The 27,886-nt window shown below is 37.6% G+C and overlaps 1 protein-coding gene across 2 annotated transcripts in view; it reads right to left on the bottom strand.

The window, feature by feature from the left end:
• The window catches only part of brsk2a (BR serine/threonine kinase 2a), a 173,939-nt gene that overhangs the window by 52,135 nt on the left and 93,918 nt on the right, over nt 1-27,886 (bottom strand). For both annotated transcript variants that reach the window (XM_088006349.1, XM_014986217.2), the window contains exon 2: nt 19,400-19,494. In XM_088006349.1, the coding sequence (XP_087862475.1) occupies nt 19,400-19,494 (95 nt within the window). The remainder of the gene's footprint in view (nt 1-19,399; nt 19,495-27,886) is intronic.

Here is a 27,886-nt window from a genome sequence, read left to right as displayed (position 1 = left end):
GGGCAGCTTAAAAAAAAGGGTAGAAACTAAAATGGCTTGCAAAAGTATTCGTACCTCCTTTTCGAATTACACAAGATCAACATTTTATGTGTTTTATGGTAGGGAGTAGGTATCAACACAAAGTAGTGAATAGCTGTGATGTGGAAAGGTAAAATTATACATATAACATGTTTTACAAACACGTTTTGATGCAACTACAGATCATGTAACTATTTTAGGAGGATGTATCCATCAGGTTCCTACATATGATATTTTGCCCAGTTTTTGGTACAAAAACACACAAAACTGCATTTTTGTACAATTTATCTAATAAAAACTGTACTGGTTATCTACTCAACCTGAGTTCCGGCCAGCTTTGTTAAAACAGTAGGACAGGGCTTGACATACATTCACATTTTATTTTCATGAGAAAACCCCAATAAAACTGTAGTTGTAATATTAAAAAATAAAAGACAGGTCTAATACTTGTTCAGTGCATTGTTCATACTGAATTTTATGTCATATTCCAGTGGTGTTCTTTTGCTGTATAAGGGCCAGCTTGTTTAGACAGCAGCGCAGAGAGCAACCTGTCACAATCGGGTATTTCTGTCCACCAAGCCTGCAGCCTCTGGGTACAAAGGTGTGTAAAATGTCCAGACAGCTGCTGCAGTAGCTCCTTTATTCCACAAGTGTCTGACATATTGATTGTTCATATAAAGACAGAACAAGTCGGAACAAGCGAGGAGTCGACTCTAGACTTTACAACTTCTGAGCTTCTGAGAGATATTTTCAGTTCACTACCGAGAGCAGCGAGAGTCGAAATTCACCATAATAGGGCTGATCAGTTTGGACTTGTGTCAGCATCTCTAGAGATCGTTGTCAGCATGTTCAGCTGACACTGAAAATCAGCATGGGAAACCACTCTGACAGAAGCCACAGCTAATCCTCAGCAACCCTGCTCTCCTCCATGTTATCTGCTCGCCCTACTCTTTCACATTTCAAATGGATTCTAACTTTTCCTGACAAAGATGGAGATCAAAGAGCCGTGTGAATTAAAGGCTCCTCTGTCTTAACTTGATTTCATCAAAGTCAGTTTCACCATGCCTGTGACAGCCTTCACGTTGCTTTACGTCTTCCTCATAATGTTTGGGTTTTCGTGAGCATTTCTGCGGAACGAAGGCAAACTTTGATCTGTCGGCTCGCCGTGTTTCTGTTAAATTCCTATAAAGTCGTTTGCTCAGCTGGGTGTGAAATAAAGCCCTTCAAAAATAATTATTTTTTTTTAGCAATGTCATTTTCCAATAATTGCTCCTGTCAGCTCTACCTGTAATTCATCTAGATACATGATTCATAATTATCGTCTCAAAGATAACAACGCTCATCAACACACTTGAAAAGGTCACATGTCACAAAACATTACGATAAAAAGAAAATGCAGACTAATTAAACTTAATCATTTTCCAATAAATAAACATGAAACTTTTAAAGTAGCATACAGTAAAAAGTAGCCTTTTTTACTAGTATTAATACAACCAAGACTAACCATTTACTCTAAATAGTTATTGTGTGATGAGGTCTTCAGTATGCAATTAAAAAGGTCACAATATTTTTTTTTTATTCCACAATAGTTAACCAGTTGATGTCAGCATGTGATGTCATCTTGTTAAGTAAGTTTAAGCCATTATTATGATCACCAAATAAATGTGATCTCTGCTCAAGTCTCTTATTTTGAACCAAGAAAGGAAGTAGTTCTTGATTTGACCCTCTAGTTGACAAATACACCTCTACTTGTGCTGACTGACAACATACAGCTTAAGCATTGAAAAAGGTTTCAAGGAGGACTAAATGTTTGCCAGCATTTTAGGTACTTCATAGATTTAAAAAAAACATATAAGCTAATAATTTGTAAGCAAACTGAGAATACTATGTCTTGTTAAATGCCAGATGCAAACACTAAAAAATATTAAAATTATCTCAACTCAAGGGCGAAACAGAGAGCAGAGTATATTGTAGAAACTATGAAGGAGTTGCAGAGATTCAGATCTCAGGTGGGAGACAGTTACTACTTATAAACTCCACAAGCATGGCCTTTGTAGAAGAGTGGCAACAGGACAACCCATGTTGAAAGAAAGAAAGCCAGAGTACCTGTCTGAATCAGCCACAAGCCATGGAAGCGACATTTAAGGAAAAAAAGTTGACGAATCCAAACAAAAACGCTAAACATGAACAGAAAATGACACAGCAAATCAGCCCAACAGCATTCTCATCATAAAACATGTGCTTCTTTGGCATGGACAGGGAAGCCGTTTAAAGTTATAGAGAATATTAATGGAGCTAAGTAAAATGCAATCCTAGAAAAAAAAAAAAAGAAAAAAACATTTGCCAAAGCATGAAAAAAATACCGTTTTAGAGGTTAACATTTTAATTTTAACTGATCACATAAATAGCATAACATCCCAAAACAGTATACTGAAGGCATTGTTGTAACATGGCTAACTAAAACAGTTAAGAGTTATGGATACTTTTTCAATCCACTATACTCGTATATTCTCTAATATGTGATCTTGTTTCCAGCACTTTTTTTTACCTCCTGTGTAGTTCTGTGTGATTTCACTTCACAAGATACAAGCTTTTAAAGGTTTTCTTCCTTTAAGTCAACTTCCTACCTCACAGCTGGTTGACAGACACCTCTCCCCTGCTGAGCGATCATATTTAATCTCTCTTGAGGAAAAGCCTAGCACAGGGCAAGTGAAGTAAAACCTAAAAAGTCACAGGTGGGAACGGTGTTAAATCTAAGAACAAAGCTCATCTAAATGGGGTAAAGTGGTAAATGCATAATTAACAGTACCATGAAGTACCGCGTAATGAAAGCACTTGGACTAATCCAGAAACTAATGAGTTCCATCAGCAGCCCTAAACTATGCCACTTCCTCACCTTAGGCTGAGGTGTGTTATTAAGAGCAAGCCCGTGGTGCCTGGCCTAGCAGTGGGGTTCCCTGCAAAGAGACTAATGCTAAGCAGGTCTCAGGCAGGGATGAGCCACCGAAATGCCTCAAATCAGGCAGCTGGCTTCCTAAGATTCCCCTCTCCAGTCTTTTGTTAATTAAAATAAGAGAAACGAGGCTCAGTGTAAAGGCTTAGGACTAAAACCGCCTTCTTATTAGATTAGCTGCTGATTAATGCACTAATGTAAATCAGTGAACCACGTTTCGCTCTTTCATGTTATAAAGAAAACTGTTGAATTAAACAACAGTGATTATCCCACAACGATTTGAAAATACAGTGACAACTCGCTTTCTATTAATTGCAAAAAGGAGTGGAAAAATGTGTTGTGCTGCTGAATAAATTATTGCTCATCTACTCCATGCATAAGACAGTGAGTAATTGCCTTCTCACTTTTTATCAGACCGCCAAATGCACACATCCACCCCCTCCAAAAGTTTTAAATTCCAGGTGGCCATATTCTGTCTTGGCCTGTATCCTGAATATAGCACACTCTTTCTCATTAAGTTTCACATCTGTGAGTGTAGACACTTCTATTCAGCTGCCATTTCTCCAAAGTACTTCATTAGCAGACTCTTGAGCACCGATCACTCACACACACACACACACACACACACACACGCACAGGTGGACAGGTGGTCGGCTGAACACACCTTAACTTTTTATCATTCTTGCCTTCTGTCTTCCTCTTATGATTTGCCACAATTTGAAATACCAATTTGATCAATCCTCCAAGATAAAACTGAGAGGGGGAAAACATCATCCAAATCCAGCGGCTGAGAGCAAACAGTGGTGGTTATTATTTTGGTGATTATGAGTAGAAGAGGAGCTTGTTAGAGAATGTGAAGATTGGGACCGACTACTCTAACTTGCACAGGGTTTCCAATTTGAGTCACATCCCTCCACACAAAAGTAGATCAGTTGGCGAGTTTTGTTGGAGAGTAAACCAAAGTTTTAGTATAACGGTTGGGCGCAGATTTTATATGCTGAAGATGTCTCAAAATTAAACTTTATATCAATGTTATAATTGCTCAGTATGGGGCTAGGGGTCTTTTTGGTAGCCAAAAAGACCCCTAGACCCCTTGAACATAACCCCAGAGAGACATTTGCAATGACACTCTCATTTGCTTTATCAGATCCTTTAGAAAAATGATTATTTTCTTCATCTTGGCCTTTAGCTTTTGCTATGACATTTGTTACTAAAACTGAATTTTAAGTATGGATAATGTATTATTTTCATAAAGTCGTATATGAAAGGCACAGGCAAGAAGAACTGGAATGTGTGGGGGCTATCAGGACAAATGAGGCAATAAGAAAATGACGCTCCACATATAGAGTACGAGAACAACTTTAGCAAAGCTCCATCAGCTGGCAATTGATTCTCTAAATTACAGCCCTCCACCTGAATGACTGAATGGATGCACAAACAAATTACTGGTTAGATCATAGTGGTTAGCACGAGACGACAGAGACAGGCAAAAAGATGCAAGGTGATTAGATTGATGCTGCGTATGTCAAAGAGCGACCACACAGAGGGACCGGCCCAAAATCTCAAAGGGGAAAATAATGGATCACAGGCTCTGTCATCTCTCACTCAGCCATTATTGCACCTCGCACTGTCTCAGTCCTTTACCTCATTCGCTCTCTTGCACGCAGAAGGAAAACACAGATATTTCTGTCACCTCCCCCAGGCATGCCAGCAAAACGTCCCTTGATACCAAGATCTGAGGATCAAAGTCAACAGGGCAGCCATGTGTGTCAGGGAAAAAAAACAAAAAAAATATGCAGGTGGCTTGCCAACATGGAGACCAAAGTAAATGCAAGAATAACTGGGTAGATAGAGAAAAAAAAAATAGGATAAACAAAGGGAGATGGAGTGAATCTGGAAGTCTTCTAAAAAGAAAAATATGCAATTCTCCGCATTGATGAGGAATAAATGTTGAGGATTGAGAGTAAAGAGAGGCAGTGCCATCTCCATCAATCTGCCTCAAAAACCCCTCGGGTCCTGCAGGCTCTCATGTAGTTAATTAATACAACATGGTGAACGGACGCCTTTTCAGCAGCATCATAATGCAAACCAACCATGTGATAACAAGGTGATGAGCAAACAATCAAAACTGCTAAGCTTGTGAACTTAAAGGAAACAAGGGATTAATTCAACGAGAGTGCCTAGAGAAAAAAATTATACTCCATTTAATTTGGAGGTTTGACATATCAGTGAATATGTCTTGGAACTTTGAATTCAAGTGGAGTTTGGTTGAATTAGGTTTGTTGTGGCAAACCTAACCACTTAAGATAAAAATGCCTATTAACTTTCTTTTTTTTTTATCAAACACAAAGGAACGTATTTATAGATTGATGTTTCATACTGACAGTACTGTGTGTGACTGGTTTCACAAGACCCAAAGTCTCAGAAGAAAATTAATTGTGTATTTCTGAAACTTTCTCTAGTTTTATACCCAGCAGCCATGTTGAATTTGAACTTGAGACTCCCATGGGACCTCTGCCACGAATTTGGACGTCGGCAGGCAATCTATTTGTTGTCTCACTTGGATTTCATCTACAGTCAAGCCCAAAATGAGTTTTTCTCCTGGCAGATTTAGAGGCAAATTAATCATTTAATTTTACCAATTTGTTGGTGAGTGTCTGTAATATAAATGGTCTAAAGTGGTGCAGCCAGAGTCCCAACTTGAATCTGAGAGCCAGGAGGCGTTTCAACCTCAACGACAGATGAATGATCAAAATGACCAGTTAGACGCCCAAAAAGCTTGCCTGCTGTCTGCAAATACCAGAAGCATTTAATTGCTAGAATTCCAATAACTGATTTCTTATTGACTATTATGAAAGGGTATAATTACTTTTCAGCATGCTACAATGTTTTTTCTACAATTGTACACTAAAGAGAATCTGTGAAGCTGTGCTTAAGATTAGGTTAACGGCAAGGAGGGCCTTTCAGCGCCAAAGTCTTTGAGCTCGTCCCAAAAAAGAAATGATCAAATTACCAGTGGAAACATGCAAAAGGTTGGTCAGCAATTAGAAAGATGTCCCCATAGATTTTAAGAAAATGTAAGCAAGGGGAAAAAATATGGTATTCAAAACTTACTAGTCCAAGTGTAGAAATAAATTTGCACTCAACTTTACTTTCTCCCAAAAGAATAAGATGACCAGAAGACAAGATTTTGTCTAGTTTCCCTTCTTAAAATCTTTGAGACATTTTAATACGATCTATAAACAGATAAATTTTGTGTGCATGCATCAAATAAATGTAAACTTGACAGTTGGATGAAGGAGCATTGTTGAGGTAACGACCGGATGGAAGAAGACGGTTAGCCAACTGTAAATGAGCAGATGGGGAGAACATGGCACAGTTTGGCTACTGGCTCACAAACACCAGTCAGTAAGTCATCCATTCATACTTGTGACGTGTGGACACATGACTATGAAACAGTGTACTCACACACCACTGATCACTGCAAGCCATGAGGGACTTCCATCCATATGTTGGTCAGTGAGCCAGTGGGACGCAAATTGTGTTTTCTCCCAGTTACAGAGGGTGGCCAAACTGGTGTGTACATGGATTTGTGTCTGTGAGCTTTTTCTTTATTGCCGATAGAGAAGAATTTGACACTCTGTGTCCACAATTCAAATATACACTTCACAGCTGTGTTTAAAGACTTTCATAACAGGGAGCCAAGGCGTAACTCTTGTTGTTCACAACATTTTCAACTTTATGCTGACAAAATCTGTTTTTGGAAAAACCTGTTTCTTCCAAATTGGATAAGGAATCTACAAAGACAAGTTCAGGGTCGCAGATTTAACCGGATTTGTTGAGGTAACAAGTCCATACAGGTAACTTTGTTATCTTCCACAACTGAGTTGGACCCACAGAGAGCAGGACAAATATGAAATAAAACCATAACTGTACAGTTCTATTCCTGTCAAAGCCGCTAAACTGAACGGGGGGGAGGAAGATTCTTCCCCTTACTTTCATCTCTCTCTTTGCTTATTGGTTTTCTCTCCACCTTGGGAACCTCTTGAAATACAACTGCACATCTTCACACATATAAACGCAGATACACAGTCAGAAAACACAGCAGGGTTTTTTGATAATCACTTTATCAGTCATCCTTTGAACATAGCAGGTAAAGTCCCTACACTGGGGAGTCTGATCAATGTCAGAGACATGTAAATCAATCAGGACACAGTCTTTCCTGGCTTGCTAATCCGTATCCTTTATCCATCTACCATCCTTTGAAATGGCTCTCATTACTGCTTCCCACCCAAACCCAATTTTAGTATTCCTCCCCCTCCTTCGTCTTTCTCTCCTGCCCCTCATTTACTCTTGGTTTCGCTCATTCAGTCTCTGTAATCATGTTTCTGTTCTGTTGACGGATCCATCAGGAAGACATTTAAACTCATGGCAAGCCACATCATTTCATACTAACAGACATGTCCGTGGATAACCTTGGTCCTAATTGACTATGATGGCAGAGGTCTTCCACAAATGGGTGTAATAATGAACTTCTATGTAGGTGTAAACGTGGAGACGGCCATGTTGTAAAGACCACGTTGGTGTTTGAGTATGAGTACTACACGATGATGCTAAGGCGATTTACAAGAAAACTGATTTTTCAGGCAGTCAGTGGTAATAATTTTGTATCCCTAGCGTGTGGAATCATTATGTACATTCATTACTTATAGGACATTAATAATATATCAAAAATATTTAATATTTCAAGCCTTTTGTTTTATACAACTTTGTGGCATTGTATTTAAACTTATTCACAGTCAGTTGAGTGGAAAGAAAAAGGTAGGAAAAATTGCACCAGCATCACAGATAACCACAGCCTTAAAAAGATTGTCATGGAAAATCATTGGTCATTTATGGGATCTACAGAAGAAATGAAGGGCTGTGTTGGAGCCCCAACCAAGTACATAGAAAAACACTTTTTTGATTTTTATTTTTATTGATCTTATATAAGGTTCTAATTCTCTGTAATACTACATTTCAAGTTTCAAGATAAAATATTTTGCTATGTGTAATAAGTTTGACTTATTTGATAACCGTTTCACTTTCTGAAATGAGAAACAAAAAATATGGAACTTTTTCACAACATTTTCATACATCGCTTCAGCTTTCTGAATGTCTGTTGTGCCAAACAAACAGAAGAGGAGATCACAATTGAGAATATTTCTCTGATCATAATTTTGGTTCATAAACCAATTAACATTTAACACATTATTGAGGATTCGGTACTCTTCTCATGTTTATTAACCTAACGTAGGCCTCTTTTCATATTCAAGAATGCATCTTTCCCTGGGGCATCTGATGCAACTCAATGGCCATTTCTATTAGCAAATCTGAAAAGGTTGAAAGAAGATATAATCATTCAAGTAAGATGCAGGTGCATTGAGCTACCTGGGTCAGAAAATTGCAAAACTTTAAAACAAGGTTATTGTGCAACTATGCACAATGAAGAGAAAAAGATGGGAATTAAATGGAACATCTCCACACCTTACTATGGAAAAGTTGCAGGAATGAATTCACCAATTTATGGGGAAAAAAAGTTCATTTAAAGTGTACAACTGTTTTGAGAAATATGACAACATATCTGCCAAATTTAGAAGTATGAGGGAGAATTCCAAGTACCACAAAGTTGAACAAAGACTTGCTTTACATGCTTTACTTTTCGCCACATAAGTTACAAACAATTCAGTCTATATCGGATGGACGAGTCAACTAAAAACAATAAAAATTGACATTCCCTTTCAGCTTACACTTTCGTTAATTAGGATTTACAGAGTTCATGTCAAATGAACTCAGTGCTCATTTGTTAGTGAGTGGAGAAATGTCAGCACACTGAGGTCATTAACAATCAATGCTCAGAGGTGTAAAGGAAAAGGAGCAGGTAGTGCTAAAAGTGCCGGGTGCCTTCATTTACTCGAGATGCCTATGACAAAAAAATGCTAAGCTCTGTAAGAAAAAGAAAAAAATTGCAATATTAAGACCGAATGTATTTCTTCCAAATTGTGATAGATAAGAGTTTACGCCGTATTCACACAGAGACACACATGAAAACACACTAGATCAAATGTTATATTAAAAGATTAACAAATCTCAAGATAAAACCAAGAAATAAACAAGCTCTTAAAAACTGAGCAAAAAGTTATCGTCCCACAACATTATTCTTAATGAAAGAAGCAGAAATGATAAGCCCGACATAAATAAGCATAGCAAAAAAAAGGGAGGAAATAAATATCTCATCTATCTGACAACATAGCGGCTGATCCCTTTGAAAGGAGAAACAAACACCATCGATTTGGACGTCCGTCTGTCTCCTGTCGCGCTCGATGGGGGATCCCGCTACATCTTCTGTTCTGTTCACCTCCATTTCATTATTCTGTCTACACTCATCTCTGTTTTATCTTGATAAGATATATGAAAGGTAAAAAAATCAAACAACACCGCGTGTTTGATAAGCTTTGCCATCGCATGAAGCAACAGCAAAAAGAGCTGTTTAAAGCGGCACAAAATAAGACTCCCTCAAGAGATCGGTTTATAGTGTTTTAATGTTTTGCATTTTCAATTAACGGCAACCAAAACAAAAAGGGAACGTTGGTGAAGTTAAAGTTAATATTATAGCCTACAAACTGCAAATATCTGACACCCTGTGGATTAAATTGATTGCACATTTCCAATTTCAACAGAGCTTCGTCAACAAAGCTGGTGAAAAACGGTAATAAACATTGATTTATGAACAGTGACTTGAGGACAGATTAGGAAGCAGAATGCCGAGTGGCCTTCATATTGGCTCATAATGTAGAAAAGAACTTGTTTAAGGCTTCACCTGTTAGGGAATATCAGTGACATCAGATCCATTCCTTCACATTTCTGTGAGGGAAGAATGAGCTCACAAAAAGATGTAAAATAGACTTTCTAAAAAGATTTAAAAAAATTAAAAAAAACAAGAAACAGCTGATTTTGGATTACTATCTCGTGTTTTATCCCTATAAATTGTAGGGTAAAAAAATAACCCTTAAATGCACTAAACAAACAAAGAGTGAAGGGAGCAGCTAAATCACCTCAGTAGGCTTGGTGTGCAGTCAAGCTATCAAGATCTAACTGTGAGTTAAGCCCCAACTTCTGCTTGAGAACCATACAAAGCTGATAGATCAGCTCGCAGGGGCAGAACATATGAAAGCCATTTATTTCAAGCAGTGTCTGTGCACGCTCCGAGGCCTGGATGTGCACAATCCACACACTGGCTTCTCTTTACCCAACCCACTGGTGGCAATACAAAATGGCCAATCTAATCATTAGGAGGGAAAGAGAAAAGATGGCAGAGAGAAAAGCTGTGTTGCAGTCACTGAGGTGTCAGGATAACATGATTAAAACTGATTCATGTGGTCAAAGCATTACGCTCCTCACTCACTCAACAGTTTATGTTGGCTGGTATACAAAGCCTTGTAAAAAGTCTTCATACCCCTTTCCTCTCTACAGTGTTTCACAATCTTGTTTTACTTTACTGGCGTTTTTATGTGAATCAACACAAATTAGCCCATAATTGGACTTTTTGAAACAAATACAAGGTTGCATATATGTTTTATATCATTTTACTTTGACAGGCCTAAAAAGACATATTTTCAGAAGTCACATAATTATTAAATAGACTCCGATGTTTACAATGTAATCTCAGTATAAATACAAATGGTCTATGAAAAGCTTCAATGTTTAATTATAGAACATTAGTGACCAAACAGCATCATGAACATGCATTGTTCAAATGCATCATTGGCATATTAAAAGAGCATGAAGTGAATAGATCAAGTCACATATGCACAAGAGACTTGTGGCAAGGTCAGAGAAGCAGCAGAGCCTCATAGCAACGGTGAAAATATTTGTCATTACGAAAACTGTTATTTGTGGACTCCATCAACTTGGCCACTATGGGAAAATGGCAAAAAAAATAAAAAAAAATAAAGGTAATTGTTGAAAGAAAGACACAAAAAGAACCTGTTTGCAGTTTACCGTAAGTTATGTAGAGGACAGCAAATATATGTGAAAGAATGTGCTCTGGCTGGATGAGTACAAAAGGATTTTTCTTTTTCTTACATAAAAACAGATTTGTGCAGCAGGAAGAAAAGAAAAAAAAAAACTTCATACGGTCACCCTAAATAAAACATTCTCGTTTGGAAACCATGTGGAGATACTTTTTCCTAATAGTATTTATTTATTTTTTTTAAGACATGAATGTTAGAGGATGCAATAAAACGTGACACCAAGGCTGTTTTCATACCAGGAGAACCATGACCCGAAACATGCAGTCAGAGCTACAGTGGGGGAGTTCAGATCAGTGTGTCTTTGTTAGTAGAATAGAAAAGTCACAGCCCTGCCAACTAAAAAAAAATAGCAACCAAAGCCTGATAGAAATTCATCTTCAATTCAGCCTGATTGTTATAGAAAAAAACATCCTTAGTAATACATCAAACCTTCTATTTTCTCAGTTTTTGGCATGTATAGATTCAACACAACGTCAACTTTTAAGTTAGAGATTACTTTTATATTGTAAAAGTTCACTATATTTATTAACTATAATCTGGCAGTGTAAAATCTAAATGATGACATTCAAACTTCAACTAATATGAAGCAAAATACAATTAAGGAAGTGTGGTTAAAGAACTTTGTAAATCAAGGGCAAGACAGACAAAAAAACCCTCTAATAAAAAAAAAAATCACAATTAAAAAATAAGTAACGCATTGATACTCCAAATCATCTTCAGAAAATATTGCAACTTTAAGTTCATCCACCATCCCAACCCTCCCCCCACATGCACCCTTCCCTTTCTTCATCCCTCCTCTCCCTCTCTTCTGTTCTCTCTCTGGGCTTGGGGACAGCAGAGTGACTTTGATGTCATGCAGCTTTAGGAGGAGAGAAAGTCACTCCGGCTAATTAGTTGTCCTTATCCCGACAGCAGCAGCCGCCACCAGCTCGCTGGCTCAGAGGGAGAAACAGAGCAGGCAACAACAGCAACTACCAACTGCTGCATGCCAAAGATACCCCCACTCCCTATGCCAGTTGTTAGTGCTGCAAGCTTGTAATGATTTAACTCAGCCCTAGACTACGCTGAGCCTTAATAAAGTTTTCCCTTTCTCTAGAAAGATAGGTTGTGTTGTGCAAGACATGGTAAAGCTCATATTATGCTGCAGTAAATGTTTCGTTCTCATCCATCTTCTCCCCTATATCGGTGTCTTCAACAGGTATGTCTAACACCTATCATCAACAGAATTAGGCTTTCTCAAAGTTCAAGAACAATGCACAATATTCTCTTGTGGTAAAATATTTCCGTCTTACAGTTTTAATTGAATCTGTTGAAGCACAATTTAACCTAGAGAGCCCTCAAACATTTTCTAGAAGGTACCATTGCATTTTGTGAGCTGAAATGATGGCTATTATTTTCCAAATGTCATGACTTCACACTCTGATTGCCATTAATTTACACTGGTGTAGATTCTCAGTCATCTAGGACATAATCCTAAATACCTAACTAGAATGTCACTGGATTTGTTTCTTGAATTAATTTAATTAGTAGGTTGGACCAACTTTTACTAGATTAAAGGCCAACACCTGATGCAAATAATGGTGACCAAAATGCTAAAGGTCTTAGGAATTGCATTGATACATGAGAAAAAGATGAGAAAGCACAATGTGGATTTATTATGACAGACATTTTGTATTAAGTATATTTTTAAGTTGATAAGAGGGAAGCATACTTTCAAATAGTAATTCATGTCTTCCGGTTTCTAAAGGCCCAATTCTTTGAGCCACTTTTCAAAATAAGAAATAAAATATTGCTCACTAGAACATAGTGACTAAGCTAGACAGAAATTGATCTAAATGCTGCGACAGTCTGCATGCTCTTTAATTATTTTGACACCATAATTTCTTTTCTGGGGTTTTCTGTCATTTTCACTTCCTGCTGCTATCCATCTCTATGCATTGAATTTTAAAAGAGAAGAAGGTGACCCTTGTACTTGCATCCCATTATCTTGAGTTGCTAAGGCTCTGCTAAACTCGAGCAAAATTCAAATATTGCTTCCTTTTCTGTCTGACCAAAAGGTCTCTTTGATGTCAATTTTATCATTTCTACCTGTCTGTGAGGCTCCTTGGACCCCTTTATAGTTTTTTTTTTTGTTTTTTTTTATTATGCAGCCCATGTCAGACAGTGAACAAGAAATACCATTGTGTCATGACAAACATTCATTTGAAAGGATAGTATTTCAATATTACCAAGCCAAACTGAAATTAAGAAAATGGTATGTGCATCAGCTAGGTTTTAATCATTTTTGACCACAGGATGCAAAAAGCAAGATTCTTAACGTCTTTTTAATACTAATCACACAGAAACCTTAGACACTTAAAAGAGTTAAGGACATTTCAAGATATAAAGATATTAAATGTATCTGATTTAAAAAACTATTTTTCCATCACACCACTTCTACAGGTTGGAGTCCTTTTCATGGATTGCCAGAGTGAACAAAGTTTTCTCTCGCTGTTTGAAACATATACGCCCTTTTCAGATCATTCATTTGTTTAGTGATCTATGTGTTCTTTATGCCTGGTGACACCTGAACGGTCTGGACATGCAGTGACGGTTGAAGTGACCACTGAAGGTATTCATCCCATAATCACAATAATTGGGAATGAGAGGGACAAGCAGATAAAATACAACGTAAATGCTAAATGGTAAATAGCTTGTACTTGTATAGCGCTTTATCAAATTCAGAGAACCCCAAAGCGCTTCATGCTACACTGACATACTAAGTACTGGATAAAAGCCACCGCTGCCCTGGGGTACACCGACAGAGGCAGGCAAAAGATGCCATCAGGCCTTCCGACTACAACCAGCAGGCAAGCTGGGTGAACTGTCATGCCCAAGGACACAATGACAGAGGTGGACAGAGTGGGAATCGAACCAGAAACCCAGCAATTGAGGGATGAGCTCATACCACTTTTGCCACCATGCAGTAAAGACAGCTGAAGAAGCAGTAGGTCAGTAGTGAGCACAAACCAGAGGCTCATCTTCCCGTGTCTGAAATTGATTGCGCAGAGATAAACATTTCCCCAAAGTTTTATACTTCCCTTTATTTCAGGACTCTAAACTGCAATCTCTGAAAGACCTTTGATTTCAGCAGATTGACTTGTATCTTGTTTAAGGACAAAATGATCTGAAATAGAGGGTTCATTGTTCAGTGTTTTTTGTGCCACCATGATCTGAAATGGGCTATATAATAACAACCTCTGAATGTTGCTGAAAACAGTCATCTGGCTGAAAGAAAGCTAGTACACCCACATTTGAGCTTTTAGAAATATATCTAGCTGCAAAAAAACATGCATAGTGATGGTGCTGAAGCTAAAGATGTTACATCTGTCACTCTAAAGGTAAGTCCACATTTTTTGGTGATTAAGTTTTAAAAGTTACTTGAGCATTTTGTTTTTCCTATCAAAATCAATAAATGTTATTTTATTATAGCTCTGACAATCAATATTATATGTTTTACAAGCAGTGACAAGAGTTCTCACATTTTATTTTAAATAAATTAAATGTTGGTGGTAATATTGTACTGCACAAATTTTGCACAATATAGTCAAACCATGACATTTTTAGGTAAAGTTATGATGTGATAATCTCAAACGGGTCAATACCGACACAGTTATAGCCGTAAAGCTGAATCTCTATTGGCTTATCTATACTTTTATGCTTTGCTTGAGCTTAAAATCTCACATCTCTTATATGTGTTCACTAGCTTTGTCTGGCATGCATGCTCAGCTTAGCAAAATGTCAGACTTTATTGTCATTTTAGTGATATTATTTTATTTGCATGCAACCCCAGTAATAACCATGACAACTTCCCTGCTCTGTTTGTGTGAATGTCATGTTAACAGATCAATAGAAAACACTCCCACTTTAGGGAGGAAATGTAAGTAGAGATGTGATGTCCCTACACAGGCATCTGTGTTATCTCGTCTCAGTGGGGGGTCCACACAGCATGCCCATCTCTCTCTATTTTGCCTTGTTCTCTTTCACCCCGCCTCCTGTTCCCACCGAGTCTCATCCTCCGAGGCCCACGGCACAGTTGTGGCAGATAAAGACAGAGAAGCTGGCTGACTTTCAGAAACATGGACCCAGGTCTTGAGATATGGACTCAAAACACACACAAACACACACACAGAGAATAATGGTTGATTTTCAACAGTACTTAGATCAGGCTGCCGTCCCCTGTTCTGTTTACCCTCGATGCCGAATACTGCTGACATACTGTCATATGTGCATAAAATTTATTCTCTATGCGTCTGTCTCCATCTCATCCTTCAAAATATGACAGGCGGCTTTTCCCACAGACAGAGACACTTATTATTCAAGTAGCTACATTGCTACATTTTATGTTTAAAATAAAAAAAACACTGGCTTCTGCTTGTTCTTTAAAACAGTCAAGGCTTATTCCCTTGTTAGAAAACTGACAGGAAGTTCACCGATGAATATGTTATCCAAGAAGGTTCAGTGCTCTGTCTGCTCTATTAGGTCACAGCCTGTAGGGCCATGGATTAAAATGTTGCAAGATCAGTTATATAAAGTTCAACACAGTGAATCGAGCCGAGAGGTCTCCGCCAAAAATCTCTAAGACAATTAATGCAACCTGTCTACTCATCTCCGTAGACCTTTGACTCTTAAGGCCAGTCAGCAGAAGGACAGACGGAGAGGGATGACACAGGTCATAAAGGACACATACATGCGCAGACATAGTAATGCGTCTCTCACTGTGTGGTATATGTACTGGAGAACTTTTCTTAGTGAGCAGTTCTGTCTATTATCTGTAGCTGTTCACGAGTGTGTCTTCAGCAGAGCTGCACACACAGACCTGTCCAGGGGAGTCACATTTTCTCCCTAATGGCACCACGGGGACCAAAGACATTATCATATTAAAAGGTGACATTTCACAGCCGGAGCCTAGCAGGAGAGTGCTGCCCGGTGACATTGACAGTTTGACAGGCAAACAGGCAGACAGGACAAAAAGAAGCACCAGAGACTGCAGTGCAAAACAATTGGAATATTTGGAGGAAAAAAAGAGTCTGGAGGATGCAGTCAACATCTGTCCAGGAGCAGCAGGAAACGCAGAACTGGAGATTTGATTGTGGATCTTATTTGCAAAATCAGTGTTGCTGTGACCATGCAGAAGTGTGAACTGTGTGGTTGCTCTTGGACTAGCTGTTTGCTTCAGCCTCTGTGTGCAACAAACCTGGATTTATACTAAATGAAAATGCCACGTTAAGATATTAAGAGCTTAAAGTACTTTACCAGAACATGGTCAATGCAATTAAGCTGCAAACAAAACTAATACTAAATGTCTGAACAAAATGAAGTTATTTAGATTGCATCTTAAGTGCTTTGAAACATTCATATTTTGTCACAGTACAACTACAAAACTTCTACATGTTTTGTTGAAATTTTATGTGATCTAGTTGTGAAACCTTTATTTTAGCCTTGCAAACAAGACTTTGTGTCTGCAGCAAGTGTTTTTAGTGTATTTAATAGTTGGATGATAATTTTTCAGTTTCCAATGACTGGTTTACATGGAGCTGTCTACGATTCTCAAAGATTGAAATACTTCTTAATAACCAAGTCCTGTTTCAAACTTTTCCAAAACTCTATTGAGCATCTGTCTTTATGATGCCGTTTGTCCCCTAAGGTTCTCTAACAATTCTCTGAAGCAGTTTGATAAAAAATTACATTAATATCTTTAAAATAATCTCTCTAATAGTTCTGTCTTTCAATGCAGATACTTCAGTACACATCTGCTTGCTACACACGCGCCAACAGAGGACCAGCAGTTAGGCGAAGAATGACAATGTCAGAGCTCGGTAATTGGCTCTGAACTGCAGCTTCAGCAAGTGTGTGTCCTGTCGGAGACCTGTCAGTTTTTGCCGCACCTTACTGCTGTCACATATTGCAGCTGTTCCACCAACCACTTCTGCTACAACTAATAATACTTCTGTCAGAGCAAAGGCGACAGAAATGACCAGAAATGGTCTTTTTCTTCATGGAAATACCTGACTGCATGTTGAGTGGAGTAAGAGACAGAAAAAAGGAGTTATTTCTAGAGTAAAGCAGTGGAGTGAGTGCAAAAGAAAAAAAAAACAAGACTGTGGGAGATTTCCACACAGCAAGGACTTGATTTATACAGAATGTTTATCAAACAGCAATATCCAAGCACAGAGAGCATTTCATCTGAAGTCTAATGGTGTTACTGCATGAAATGATGAAAACTGAGGGAATTTCAAATTTCAGACGGCCTGTGATGTGAGCAAACCCATTCACTTCCTGCTTTCCAGCTCATAAGCCAACAATTACAGTAAGTACTTCTCTCTGTGAAAGAAAATTTCCAAGTTGGAACATCTTGAGAAATAGTCCTTTGTTTCTTGGTTACTGCTAGTTTTATTTTTTTATAACCATACCATCAACTCAAGAGACAATTTCATATAATGACTATTTTGAGCTGAGACAGAATGAAGCTGCCCAGCAGGAGTCCTGGGATGTTATGAGAAAGAACAAAAAACAACTTGATTTAAAAAAAGAGAGAGAGAGAAACTCTGCGGTAAGTGGCCAATCAAAGTTTCTGACACTAAATTATCATGACATCTAATGAGGAACGTACATATATGTCTCGTTAAGATTAAGCAAAAATATATTTAAAGTTGCAGCTTCAAAGCTTTCAATAGACATTTTTCAGTTAAGCCTCGTTGTAGTTATTTTCCTTACGTGCTTTATTTTCAAACAGCATAAATAAGAAATGTTATACAAAACAATATTTTTTTTGTTTTTTCAAGGGTTTATGTTTATCCGAGCTTTCAAAAGTTAGCAGTGATCAAGGTCAAGTCTTTTTGGGGAAGCTCTAGAAATATTTTCAAGGGATGGCCTGATGGAGTGAGGCACACATTGATGCAAAGCCAGAACAGAGGTTGGAGTGTTTTATGATGCTGTGCCATTTATAAAGAAGAGAGAAGGGTGTGGCATCCTGTAACAGACTCAAAAGACTACATAAATACACGGTGCAAATAACTGAAATATGTACACCATCTTAAAATCATATCATTTCGATTTGACTATCTAAAAAAGTTATTTTACTTAAATAAAAATAAATAAAAAATACTATTTGCATTTAAGCACCAATTCTTACCTGTATTTCACTATATGCGAGCTAAAATAATCAAAATTACAATAAGAAAAACAAATACTTGAAATATTTGATTTAATGTGTAAGAAATCAATATACCATATAATCTTTATAATATTCTAACTTTTTAGAATAATCCTGTATATGTCTATGGAGAGGCATTGCAAAGAGCCCAACTTTATTTTGTTTTTAAGTGTTGTGTAGCAGTGAACAAGATAAAAATTGCCTCATATGCTATTCAGGTGCCTAAGACATTTTTTTTTCCAGACCCTGTGTCTGCAGAACACACACAATTCTTGCAGTGCATCTGCTGCAAGAAGTGCCACAGTCATTTTTAGACACAGCAATTCAGTGACCAACTTGCAACTAAGTCTGGCTGTTCACTCATAAAGTAAGGTTGAGTATCTAGCAAAGACTGGCAAGAAAAAAAAAAAAGTATTTTTACAGTGAAATGAAATCTGAGCTACCAAGGCACTGTGCAGGTGAGGTGCACTGAGACTTTAATAGCACTTACATTTCAAGTAGCTCACTATAAATCTTTTAATAAAATGGGATTTTTATGAGTGGGAGTGGAGGTATAGTTTGCTTGACCCCTTTCTAAAAATCGAACACATGAGTGACTGTAGAATTTGCTACAACTTTACCAAGACTGCTTCGTATATGACGAGCTGCTGAGGATGAATCAATCTTAAACTCTTGTTGTTGTTTTTTTATGAAAACTGAACTTGTAAAGCGGTGAGTAAATCTAAAAGTGACAGAAAGCACAGTTCAGAAAACTACATTTTCACTCAGGAATCAATACAAGATCTCATTTAAAATACTTTTGTTCAGTGCTGCATGTCATTTCAACACATCCCACGATGTTACAACCTTTTCTTTTTCTAGAAATATGTAGCAAAGCGTGTATCAGCTTGACTTTCCTGTACACTAGATTTAAAACATATGCCATCATTATTATGCAGCAGTTTAAGATTTGTGACAACAGAAGAAAAAAATATTTATAAAAAAAATCAACAAGGGGGGAAGGATTAAACGATCTGTTACACAAAATAATTTGTTTAAAAACGACAAAAAACAATGAGGCCTTTTGAAAACCGTTTCTTCAATGTAACAAAAAACCTAAAGCAGAATGAAAATCCAAAATATTCGATTTTAAAACCATAAATCTTAAGTCTGGAACTTTACCTTCATTAGTACCGACTCGCTGAGCTTCTCGCGGTTGACGATCTTTATGGCAACCTTCTGGCAGGTCACACAGTGAATTCCAAGCTTTACCAACCCTGTGAAAAGAGTAAAGACAATCAGATCATTAATGTGAAATTCTGAATAATACGATGTCTATTCTTCGATTTGAGGCAAGAGCATGGCAGCACTGAACAAGCTGATTGTATAAACCGCATATAGAATGTTACTCAGTAAACAAGAGAGTGCTTGGATCTACAAACATACAGATGAAATAGAATTGTGATGAAAATTATTGTTATATTTTTGCTAAGGCTAATAATGTGTATTGATGAGAAACCTGTAAAATGGCTTGTAAACTCATGTTCAAAATGACCATAATGACTTCTGGAGTGAACACAGTTACTTGAACTGCCCTTCTAAGGTTGATTTGACTCATAAAAGCAGTGAGTGAGTGTTTATTGTCTGCTATTGATTTCTGTAATGTACCAAACCAATGGAAAACAATTGTAATTTAAATTGAGTGCAAACAGCTTTAAAAAGCAATGGCCATGCACTCATCATTAACTATTACACTAAAATAAAATTGAATAAAGCCGAGGGAAGTGGATTACGACGGCATATTTCTACAACGTAGCTGAAATAACAACACTTTACTTCAAAACAGCAACACAAGAAAAGACATTTGCGTGTTTGGTGTTCTACTAGGAATACATTTACAAGTATTCCCCCATATCTCAAACAAATCTTGTGGTTTTCTACTGAACACAAAAGCACTTTTGCTACTCTATTTTACTTAATGTCCCTAGATACTGTTGCTTCAGGTAAATGATCAGTCGCAAACAGTGAAGACAACAGACAGGGACACTGCAATGAGCACATTTTCACTGGAATAAAGCAGCGTGTGCATTTGATACGGCAGGAGCCATGAGAAAAGCTCCAATTGATTTTCTGCAGGGACCATGCAGTCACATACACATTTCAAAAAATTCAATCAGATAACTTTTAACAAACTGAAACAAATGCACCCATATAAAACACATGTCAGTCCATGCTTTTAATAGATTATCCTATGGTGCCATGGTGCTTCAGAGAACAGAAGACTATAAAGGTAATCACCTGATATATCTCACAAAGAATTTGAAGAAGAAAAACTAGAATTGAATTAATTCTGAAAAATAATTATTTCTAAAGGCCTTAATGTCTAGCTCTGTTAATTTGAGATTATTTTCTTTAATAGATTTATCTATTCATTTTTAATTTGAAAGGTAAGCTACAGACAGACAGACAGAAATGACTGCAGTGAGCTGGTGCAGTGGTTATTGTTTATTTTATGTCTTTGGGTTTAGTCAAAAATGACACTCTGCTACATCTTACCAACCAAAGCTGCAACTACCAAACTCTTAAAGTAAACTCGCCCCCAAATCAACTTTTTTTTTTTTTACAGATAAACTACCCAAATAGATTATCTCTATGTTTTGTGCAAATTTTGACATTTTTGTGCAATTCTTTAGATTCGCCATCATTTGGTCCTAAAAACCCTGTCCTGGCCTTTCCTGTCAAATGGTTCTTAAGCAGTTAAATTTTCCTCAGGTTGCAGCATTGCGGCTTGGTATAACTTCATCACTTTGGGTGTAAAAGCACAGCTCTCCCTCCCCGCTTCTTTGTCCCTGCCAGGTGGCGAGTCAGGAGTTGTTGTGAGAGTTGCCGTGGTGACTGGTAAGCACTGATCAATAGCTTTACTTAGCTTTACAAATGTGTGATTTATTTGCAACATAGATACGCAGTAGAATAGGCCTCCTCTGCTCTGACTATTAGCGAAGGTATACTGTTGAACAGATGACTGTGTGAGACTGGCTGCAGTCGTTCTGAGGAAGCAAAAGAAGCTAATAGCGGCTAATGGCTGCTCACTCAGAACCGACATGCTGCCTGCAGCCGAGCTGCAGAAAGTTTTTTGCCATAAAAGTCTCCAACACAGAAAAATTGGTGCTAGATTTATCACCAGCTGTTCTGAAAAAAAGTCACTAGAGTCGTCTTAAAATTGTTAAATATAGCAAAAGAGTGGATAAGTTCACAACAGTGTTTCTTTCATCCTGATCACACGGCTGAGAGACGCTCTCAGCCGCGTCTCTCGACTCCGCTGACTTTGCTGGAATTTTTCAAAATTTGCCAGGGGCGGGTTTATGCTTTCAGAGGGGGGTTATTTACACCTTGAGTGTTTTTTGTTTTTTTCTACAGTTTTATGAACTAACTAGTGAGTCAATTGGCTCTAAGGAGGAAGTGAAACACATGGACTGGTGTAAAGAAGTTTTCTGATGCTTCTCGAACATCACAAGAAACGAGAATGAACTCGGGGGGGGGGTGGGGGGGAAGCAGCAGAGGAAAAAAATAAAGTTAGAAGGAAATAAAAATAACAGCAAGCAAAAGCAAATGTTAAAGAGATTAAGAGATTGCACATTATTCAAATGGCAGGCCACAGATAATTAAGCAATAATGGAGAGCATTGTGTGGGAGTAAGGCTTCAATCTGAGATGTTGAAGAGCTGCAGGGCAGAATGTGGAGTCACACAAAAGGGTGAAAGCACGAGAGAGAAAATGACAGAAAAAGGAAGGAAACAGGAAAGAAAGGAACATTAAAGATGGAAACGACTAGATTTAGGAAGAAGAGAACAACAGACAAAGCTATTAGCTTTGAGATGATAATCATATGTTAATGGCCGCTATAGAGAAGCTCATGAGTCATGATAAACACATTAAAAGAGAAAATATATCTGCAAATGCCTGAAAAGTTAACAGAATTGTTTGCCTCACTATCCATCTTTTGACAGAGCCAGGCTTTTCTTGAGCTGAGGGCACATTAGGAAGACAAAAACGTGCACAGGGAACACAGCACATTATGATTTTACAATCACTGTGAGTTACAAGGAAGTTTGGAGCACAATAACAGAAGATCTAAGGTTGCTTTGAGACAGAAAATGCATAAACACTATGCCTTAAAAATTAAGTGGCTACAATAAAATAGCTTAAGAACGTTCAAAATAGGAGTTTGCATGACAAATCTGGCACTTTATAAAAAGAATAAGTGATGAAAATGTTTTCGTGTGAGATGGGGAGGTGGGATTGAGAGCTAATCTCACTGGAATACTGCAGCTCTGGATGACAAATTGGTAGATGAGAGTGGTTGCACAGTGTATGTATGGAAAGCTCTCGGTAACACTCAGGTTTCATCTGGATCTTTTTGGAGTCAACTGGTAAAATGTCTGAACTTGTGGATTTACATGTAAAACTTTGGCTGACACATAAGGGATCAGAATATTACCAAAGGATTCTAGTTGTCTGTAATCGTAATGTCCATATGCGAGCAAGTGGTATGTTTTAAAGCTTAAAGATGTTTTTTTGTTGTTTTGCTTTTAGAAATTATTAGGTGCAGGTAATTGCCATTTTAGCTCACCATCAAATCAAAATAGCAACTACAGAATATTTTATTCCTAATTTACTTTACAGTATACATATTTTAAGGACCGTTGTACTTCTATGAAACATTATAATATCACTCTTTTATTACTGTTTAAAATTATTTTGAAATTTATCCAATCTCTACTGTATGGTTTGGAGCTCTACTGGTTGTCCACCTAGCTAAAGGTGGACAACCTTTAGCTAGGTTGTCCACCTAGCTAAAGGTTATATATATATATATTTTTTTTTTTTTTTTTTTTTTTTTTTTTTGCTGACCTGTATTATGTACACAATGCCCAATATCAGTTGTATAATGTATCAAACCTGCTCACTGAGAAAAACCGTCAGTGAGGCAGCTTAGATGTCATGCTCCAATTTCACTTCAACCGCTGAAACACAGGGTTTCACATATTCCAAGTATGGTAATAACATCTGATTAAGATCAAAGAGCTATAAAACATGAATGAATTTAGCCAAAATGGGAAATGTCAAAATTAAAACAAGTCCAGGACTAACGATAGGTAAATTATGAACTAGTATGGTTACATATTGGAGAAGCAGCAAGTGTATGGAAAACAGCAGGCTGCACTATGAAGTTTATGGTGTGTGCCAGTGTATATTGATGTATTTCACTCTTTGGCCCCCTCCAAAATCAATAACACCAAAAGGTTACCACTGACTTACCACCAGCTGTTGTCCCAGCTCTGCAATGTTTTATCTCCCTGTGATTAATGATCTAATGTGAAGGAATCCTGGTGGAAGAGACGGGGAGAACATTGGTCTATGGCTCATAGCATCAAAGTTGTAAAAGTGGTGCTTCATTGCTGCAAAGTCCTGGTTTCAATCACCCCTCTGCAGCTTTTGGCATGTTAAGGACGACTGAAAAGGTTTTATCAAACGCTGAGCTCAGCAATTTCAAAGACTAAAGAACTGCCAAGTTTAAAATTTATTACAATAGTAAAGTTTTTGTCACTTGCGTTTCTCATAAGTTGCAGAGCGAAACTGGTACTAAAACATGCATAAAGTTCAAACACTGTACTGAAGAAGTCAAAGTGAAGCACATTATTCCAGTGGATCTCTTCCTCTACACCGCAGTGCCATGTGCCACCACTGATTTTTTAATGGGCTTCTCGGCCCACTTCGCTGTGTCTTCATAAGTTATTTTGATTCATGGAAGAGCATCACTGCTGAACATGCTGTCCTGAAAAATATCCCAACAGGGTCCTACAGTTTATTCGTGGCAACAGCATCTACTTGTAACTTCTTGAACAATGAAACTATCTAATTGACTTAACTGAGCATAACTTCCCTGTTTTTTGGATGTGTATGGATATTTTGTAGGAAGGGTTAGGGTGCAACAGTATAAATAATCTCCGTAAAACAACCCCATCCTATTATTTTACATTATAGTATTTTTGAGAAATACTTAATATATGGTCAAATGCTAAGATTTGTTTTTCCTAACTGATTGCCTACTCATATGCCCTACCAATATGCCTCCATTGCTGTGTTTTCATTTGCCTACTTCTTAAAGCTGCAGTAGCGAACTGAAAAGTTTAACAAGCACAGCCTATAGGTCCTTCGCTCTTTGTTCTGTGCTACACTAATGTCCTCCCTCCATAACTCCTCCACAGCAGTTTGTACTGAACTCAAATTGTTAGTTTTCCTGTAACGTTAGGTTATCTCTCCGCCATTAGCACAGCTGCAGCACAATGGCAACCTTGTGCCTGAACGATGGTGTGTTCGGTGCAGAAGCAGGATATGAGCAGCATGACTGGCAGTGCTAAGACCTTCCTCCTGACTCATTAGATGTTTCTAAGTAGCACATTTCTGCATATGGCAATAGGACCACTGAGATGATCCAATGGTGCTTGATTTTTACTTCTTTTTTTTGTCACATATTGCACATTTCATATTCTTTTGTCATGTGATGAACACAGTTTTAACAAATGTAAAAACTATATTTTTGCAAAAAAAAAAAAAAAGAAGAAAAACCTACTGCTGCTGTAATTCGTCAAACCACAAAAAGGAAGAATGAAGAGCTCCTCAGAAGATAGATTAAGCCATCATGATTTTCATTTTCCTAGCAGGAGGAAAAAGTTGCAAAACTTCTGTAGTCTCCAACTGCTGACCACAAAAACACACATGGTCCAGCATCATTGCGTTTTGAAGAATCTTTACTAGATTAATTTCTATATGGAAACCAAACCAACATCAGGAGAGCAAAAAAAGATCAGAAAGAAATGCTCTCACTTTCACACCTCTCCAACTTTCAAAGGTGCTAAACCACTGCTGGCAGATGGTAATAGTTTATGCTGGCTTAGCTTTCTCTCCCTGAGGCGTGGCTCTCAGAAGCTCATTGCCCTTAGGCGCAGATCTGTGATCTGCTTTCCATTTCTGCTCTCGAACCCTGAATGCTCTACGTCAGGACTATCGCTCTGCACTGGAATCAGCATTCGACAGGAAATCCAGCATGGTGCTAGGGCTTATTCCTGCTGCTCTCTCCAACCATATGAAAAGCCCATGGAGCAGGATGTGGGAATCCCCTGCAGCACGGCAAGAGGAGGGAGTCTATCCCATCAGGAATCCCGACTGTGTGACATGTCTCGTTTATGTACAGATGTAACCAATAAATGAAAATACAACTGAAGATATTTTCTTTCAATGGTATAACCGAAACATTTAAACTTTTTATTTAACTATTTATTTTGTTCAATTTTATTTTGATAATTATGAAAACCCACAATTCAGTTTCCCCAAAAATTGTGTCCCATAGCATTGTGCTATGAAATGTTCTTTTTCATGGCACATTCAAAGATAAGACAAAGTATAAAAATTAAAACATGATTAATGATACAAAGCGCAAAAACTAAACGAGACAGATAATTAAAGACAAAATACTTAACAAGACTTGAGCAAAAGTACATGTGAAAATGAGCTACTTTATAAATGAGTCAAGACTCTCAAGACCTCATGAAAACAAAAGAACCGATTTCACCGTGGAGCTGCAAGAAAGGAAAGGGTGATCCCCTCTAATACAATCTCGGGTAAGACTGCTGACTTCACAGTTGTCCAGCAAACATCCACTGATGCCAGCTGTTCACAGAGTTGTATTTAAGCATACAGTAGAGTTGAATAAAAGAAAGGATGCCCACAGCCTGGAGAGGATTGTAAAGCAAAGTCCGTTCAAGAGTTTGTGTTAAATTTACACAGTGTTGACTACAGCTCGACTCGGTGCTTCAAGGGTCTCCACACACACATATCCAGAATATGGGCTACATCTGATACATTAAGCTACTCTTGAAAGGACGTTTTCCCAGTCATTGATAGTTTGAGAAGCCGTGCGATTGTTACAGGTCCCGAGTGTCAGGACTGCTATAACAGTGATGAGCACAATCTGAAGGTTTCTATTATGCCTTTAGCATCCAGATTGCGTTTTCTCTTTATTTGTTAACAAACCTTTTACAGTGTACAGCATTAGTGTTTTACATTTCCATTGTCTTATAAAACTGGTTTACTTTTCCCACAAGTAATAAGTAACTTCACACATTACCTTTTTCACATTTCCATCCTTCACTTAGATGAAGACAACCAAGGCATAGTGTGTCAAACAGGATAAATCAACTGTTTTAGAGCTCTACTGCTTTTAGCTGCATATTAACTGGCATAAGCATCAAAATGTACACCGACTTTAACTGAATACCAATCAAAAATTAGAATTACAAGACTTACAAATCAAATACAGAATTTAACTTAGCATTGTTTCAACTTTAACCTCGATGGGCTCTTTGCACGTACGCCACTGACGTCACATCTGCATGAGCAAAATGCGGCTTTCTTGCTTCTGCTTTGAGTTACCATGACAACTACAAAAGACAAAGTCATATATCAGAAGCAAATAAAGCAATACCATGAACACTGTTGTTTTCCCAAATATAATGGGCTTTTAAGTTTTCATGGATTTCCAAATTATCTAAAATTAAGAAGATGGTGGCTTGTAAATGCAACCAGGGTTTCCTCGACATCTCAGCAGAGGCTCCATGACACGCTGCATTAATGCAGTTTGGGCAAAAGCAATCCAAGGGCACATGTGTGTGTAAAAGTATATGGATATACTTTTTGGTAGCCTAACATTCTCAGTATTTTTATTCCTTATTGTTTGTTTTCCCTTTGACTGACTGAAAGCCACAATCACCTAAAAGTATGCTTGAATTATATCACTGTTTGTGTTATATAGCATGAGTTTCTTGTTTTTTTTTTTTTTTAAATAAAATGACCAAAATAGCTGTGGTGAAATTCTAACCTACCGAGATGCTGCTACTGCTACTGGTTTTTATTGCACAAATTTAATAAAGTTGTTCTCCAGGTATGTTTAACAACACAAAACTGTCTTCTTTAATGTAAAATGTATTTTGGGGACTTTCATTGTTATTTGTATCATCATTTTAATAAGTACAAGAAATTAGTGCAGAGTCATGTAGGATAGAACAATGAGGACTCACTACTCAGCAGATTCAACCCCACAAACTGCTTTTTTCATCTCATTTCCCAGAATACAGTTTCCTCCTTTCCTCCACACTTAACATTTTCAGTCAGTCATGACGTTAGTCTTCCCAGATTGAATTCCCCAGTAACTGCTGTGAGCCAAAGCAACAGCAACAACGTCAGTAAAGCAAGCATCTTCAAAAGCAGGAAGAACAGTTTAGCCCTGGAGTGCTGAAGCGAGAAGGGATGCACACTGACGCATGCATAAAGAAACAGTTTATTTAGGTTGTGTAAAATAATATATTTCCACCACAGCTCCTTCACAAGTCATTTCCCTGATCAAAACACAGGAACGTAAACCTTCAGCAGTTTAGATATTTCAAATATATATATATATATATATATATATATATATATATATATATATATACATATATATATATATAAAACAAGTTGCACAGTGTCATTAAAATTGTTGTTGGCTCCAGCTGAAGTCACCACCATGTGAATCTCACCCAAACTCTTGGTAAATAGGATAATAACTTACAGA

This window comes from Poecilia mexicana, unplaced genomic scaffold, assembly GCF_051168715.1.
Source record: "Poecilia mexicana isolate PSO_F unplaced genomic scaffold, ASM5116871v1 scaffold_6, whole genome shotgun sequence".
Classification (NCBI taxonomy): domain Eukaryota; kingdom Metazoa; phylum Chordata; class Actinopteri; order Cyprinodontiformes; family Poeciliidae; genus Poecilia; species Poecilia mexicana.
This window is presented reverse-complemented; position numbering and strand designations above follow the sequence as displayed.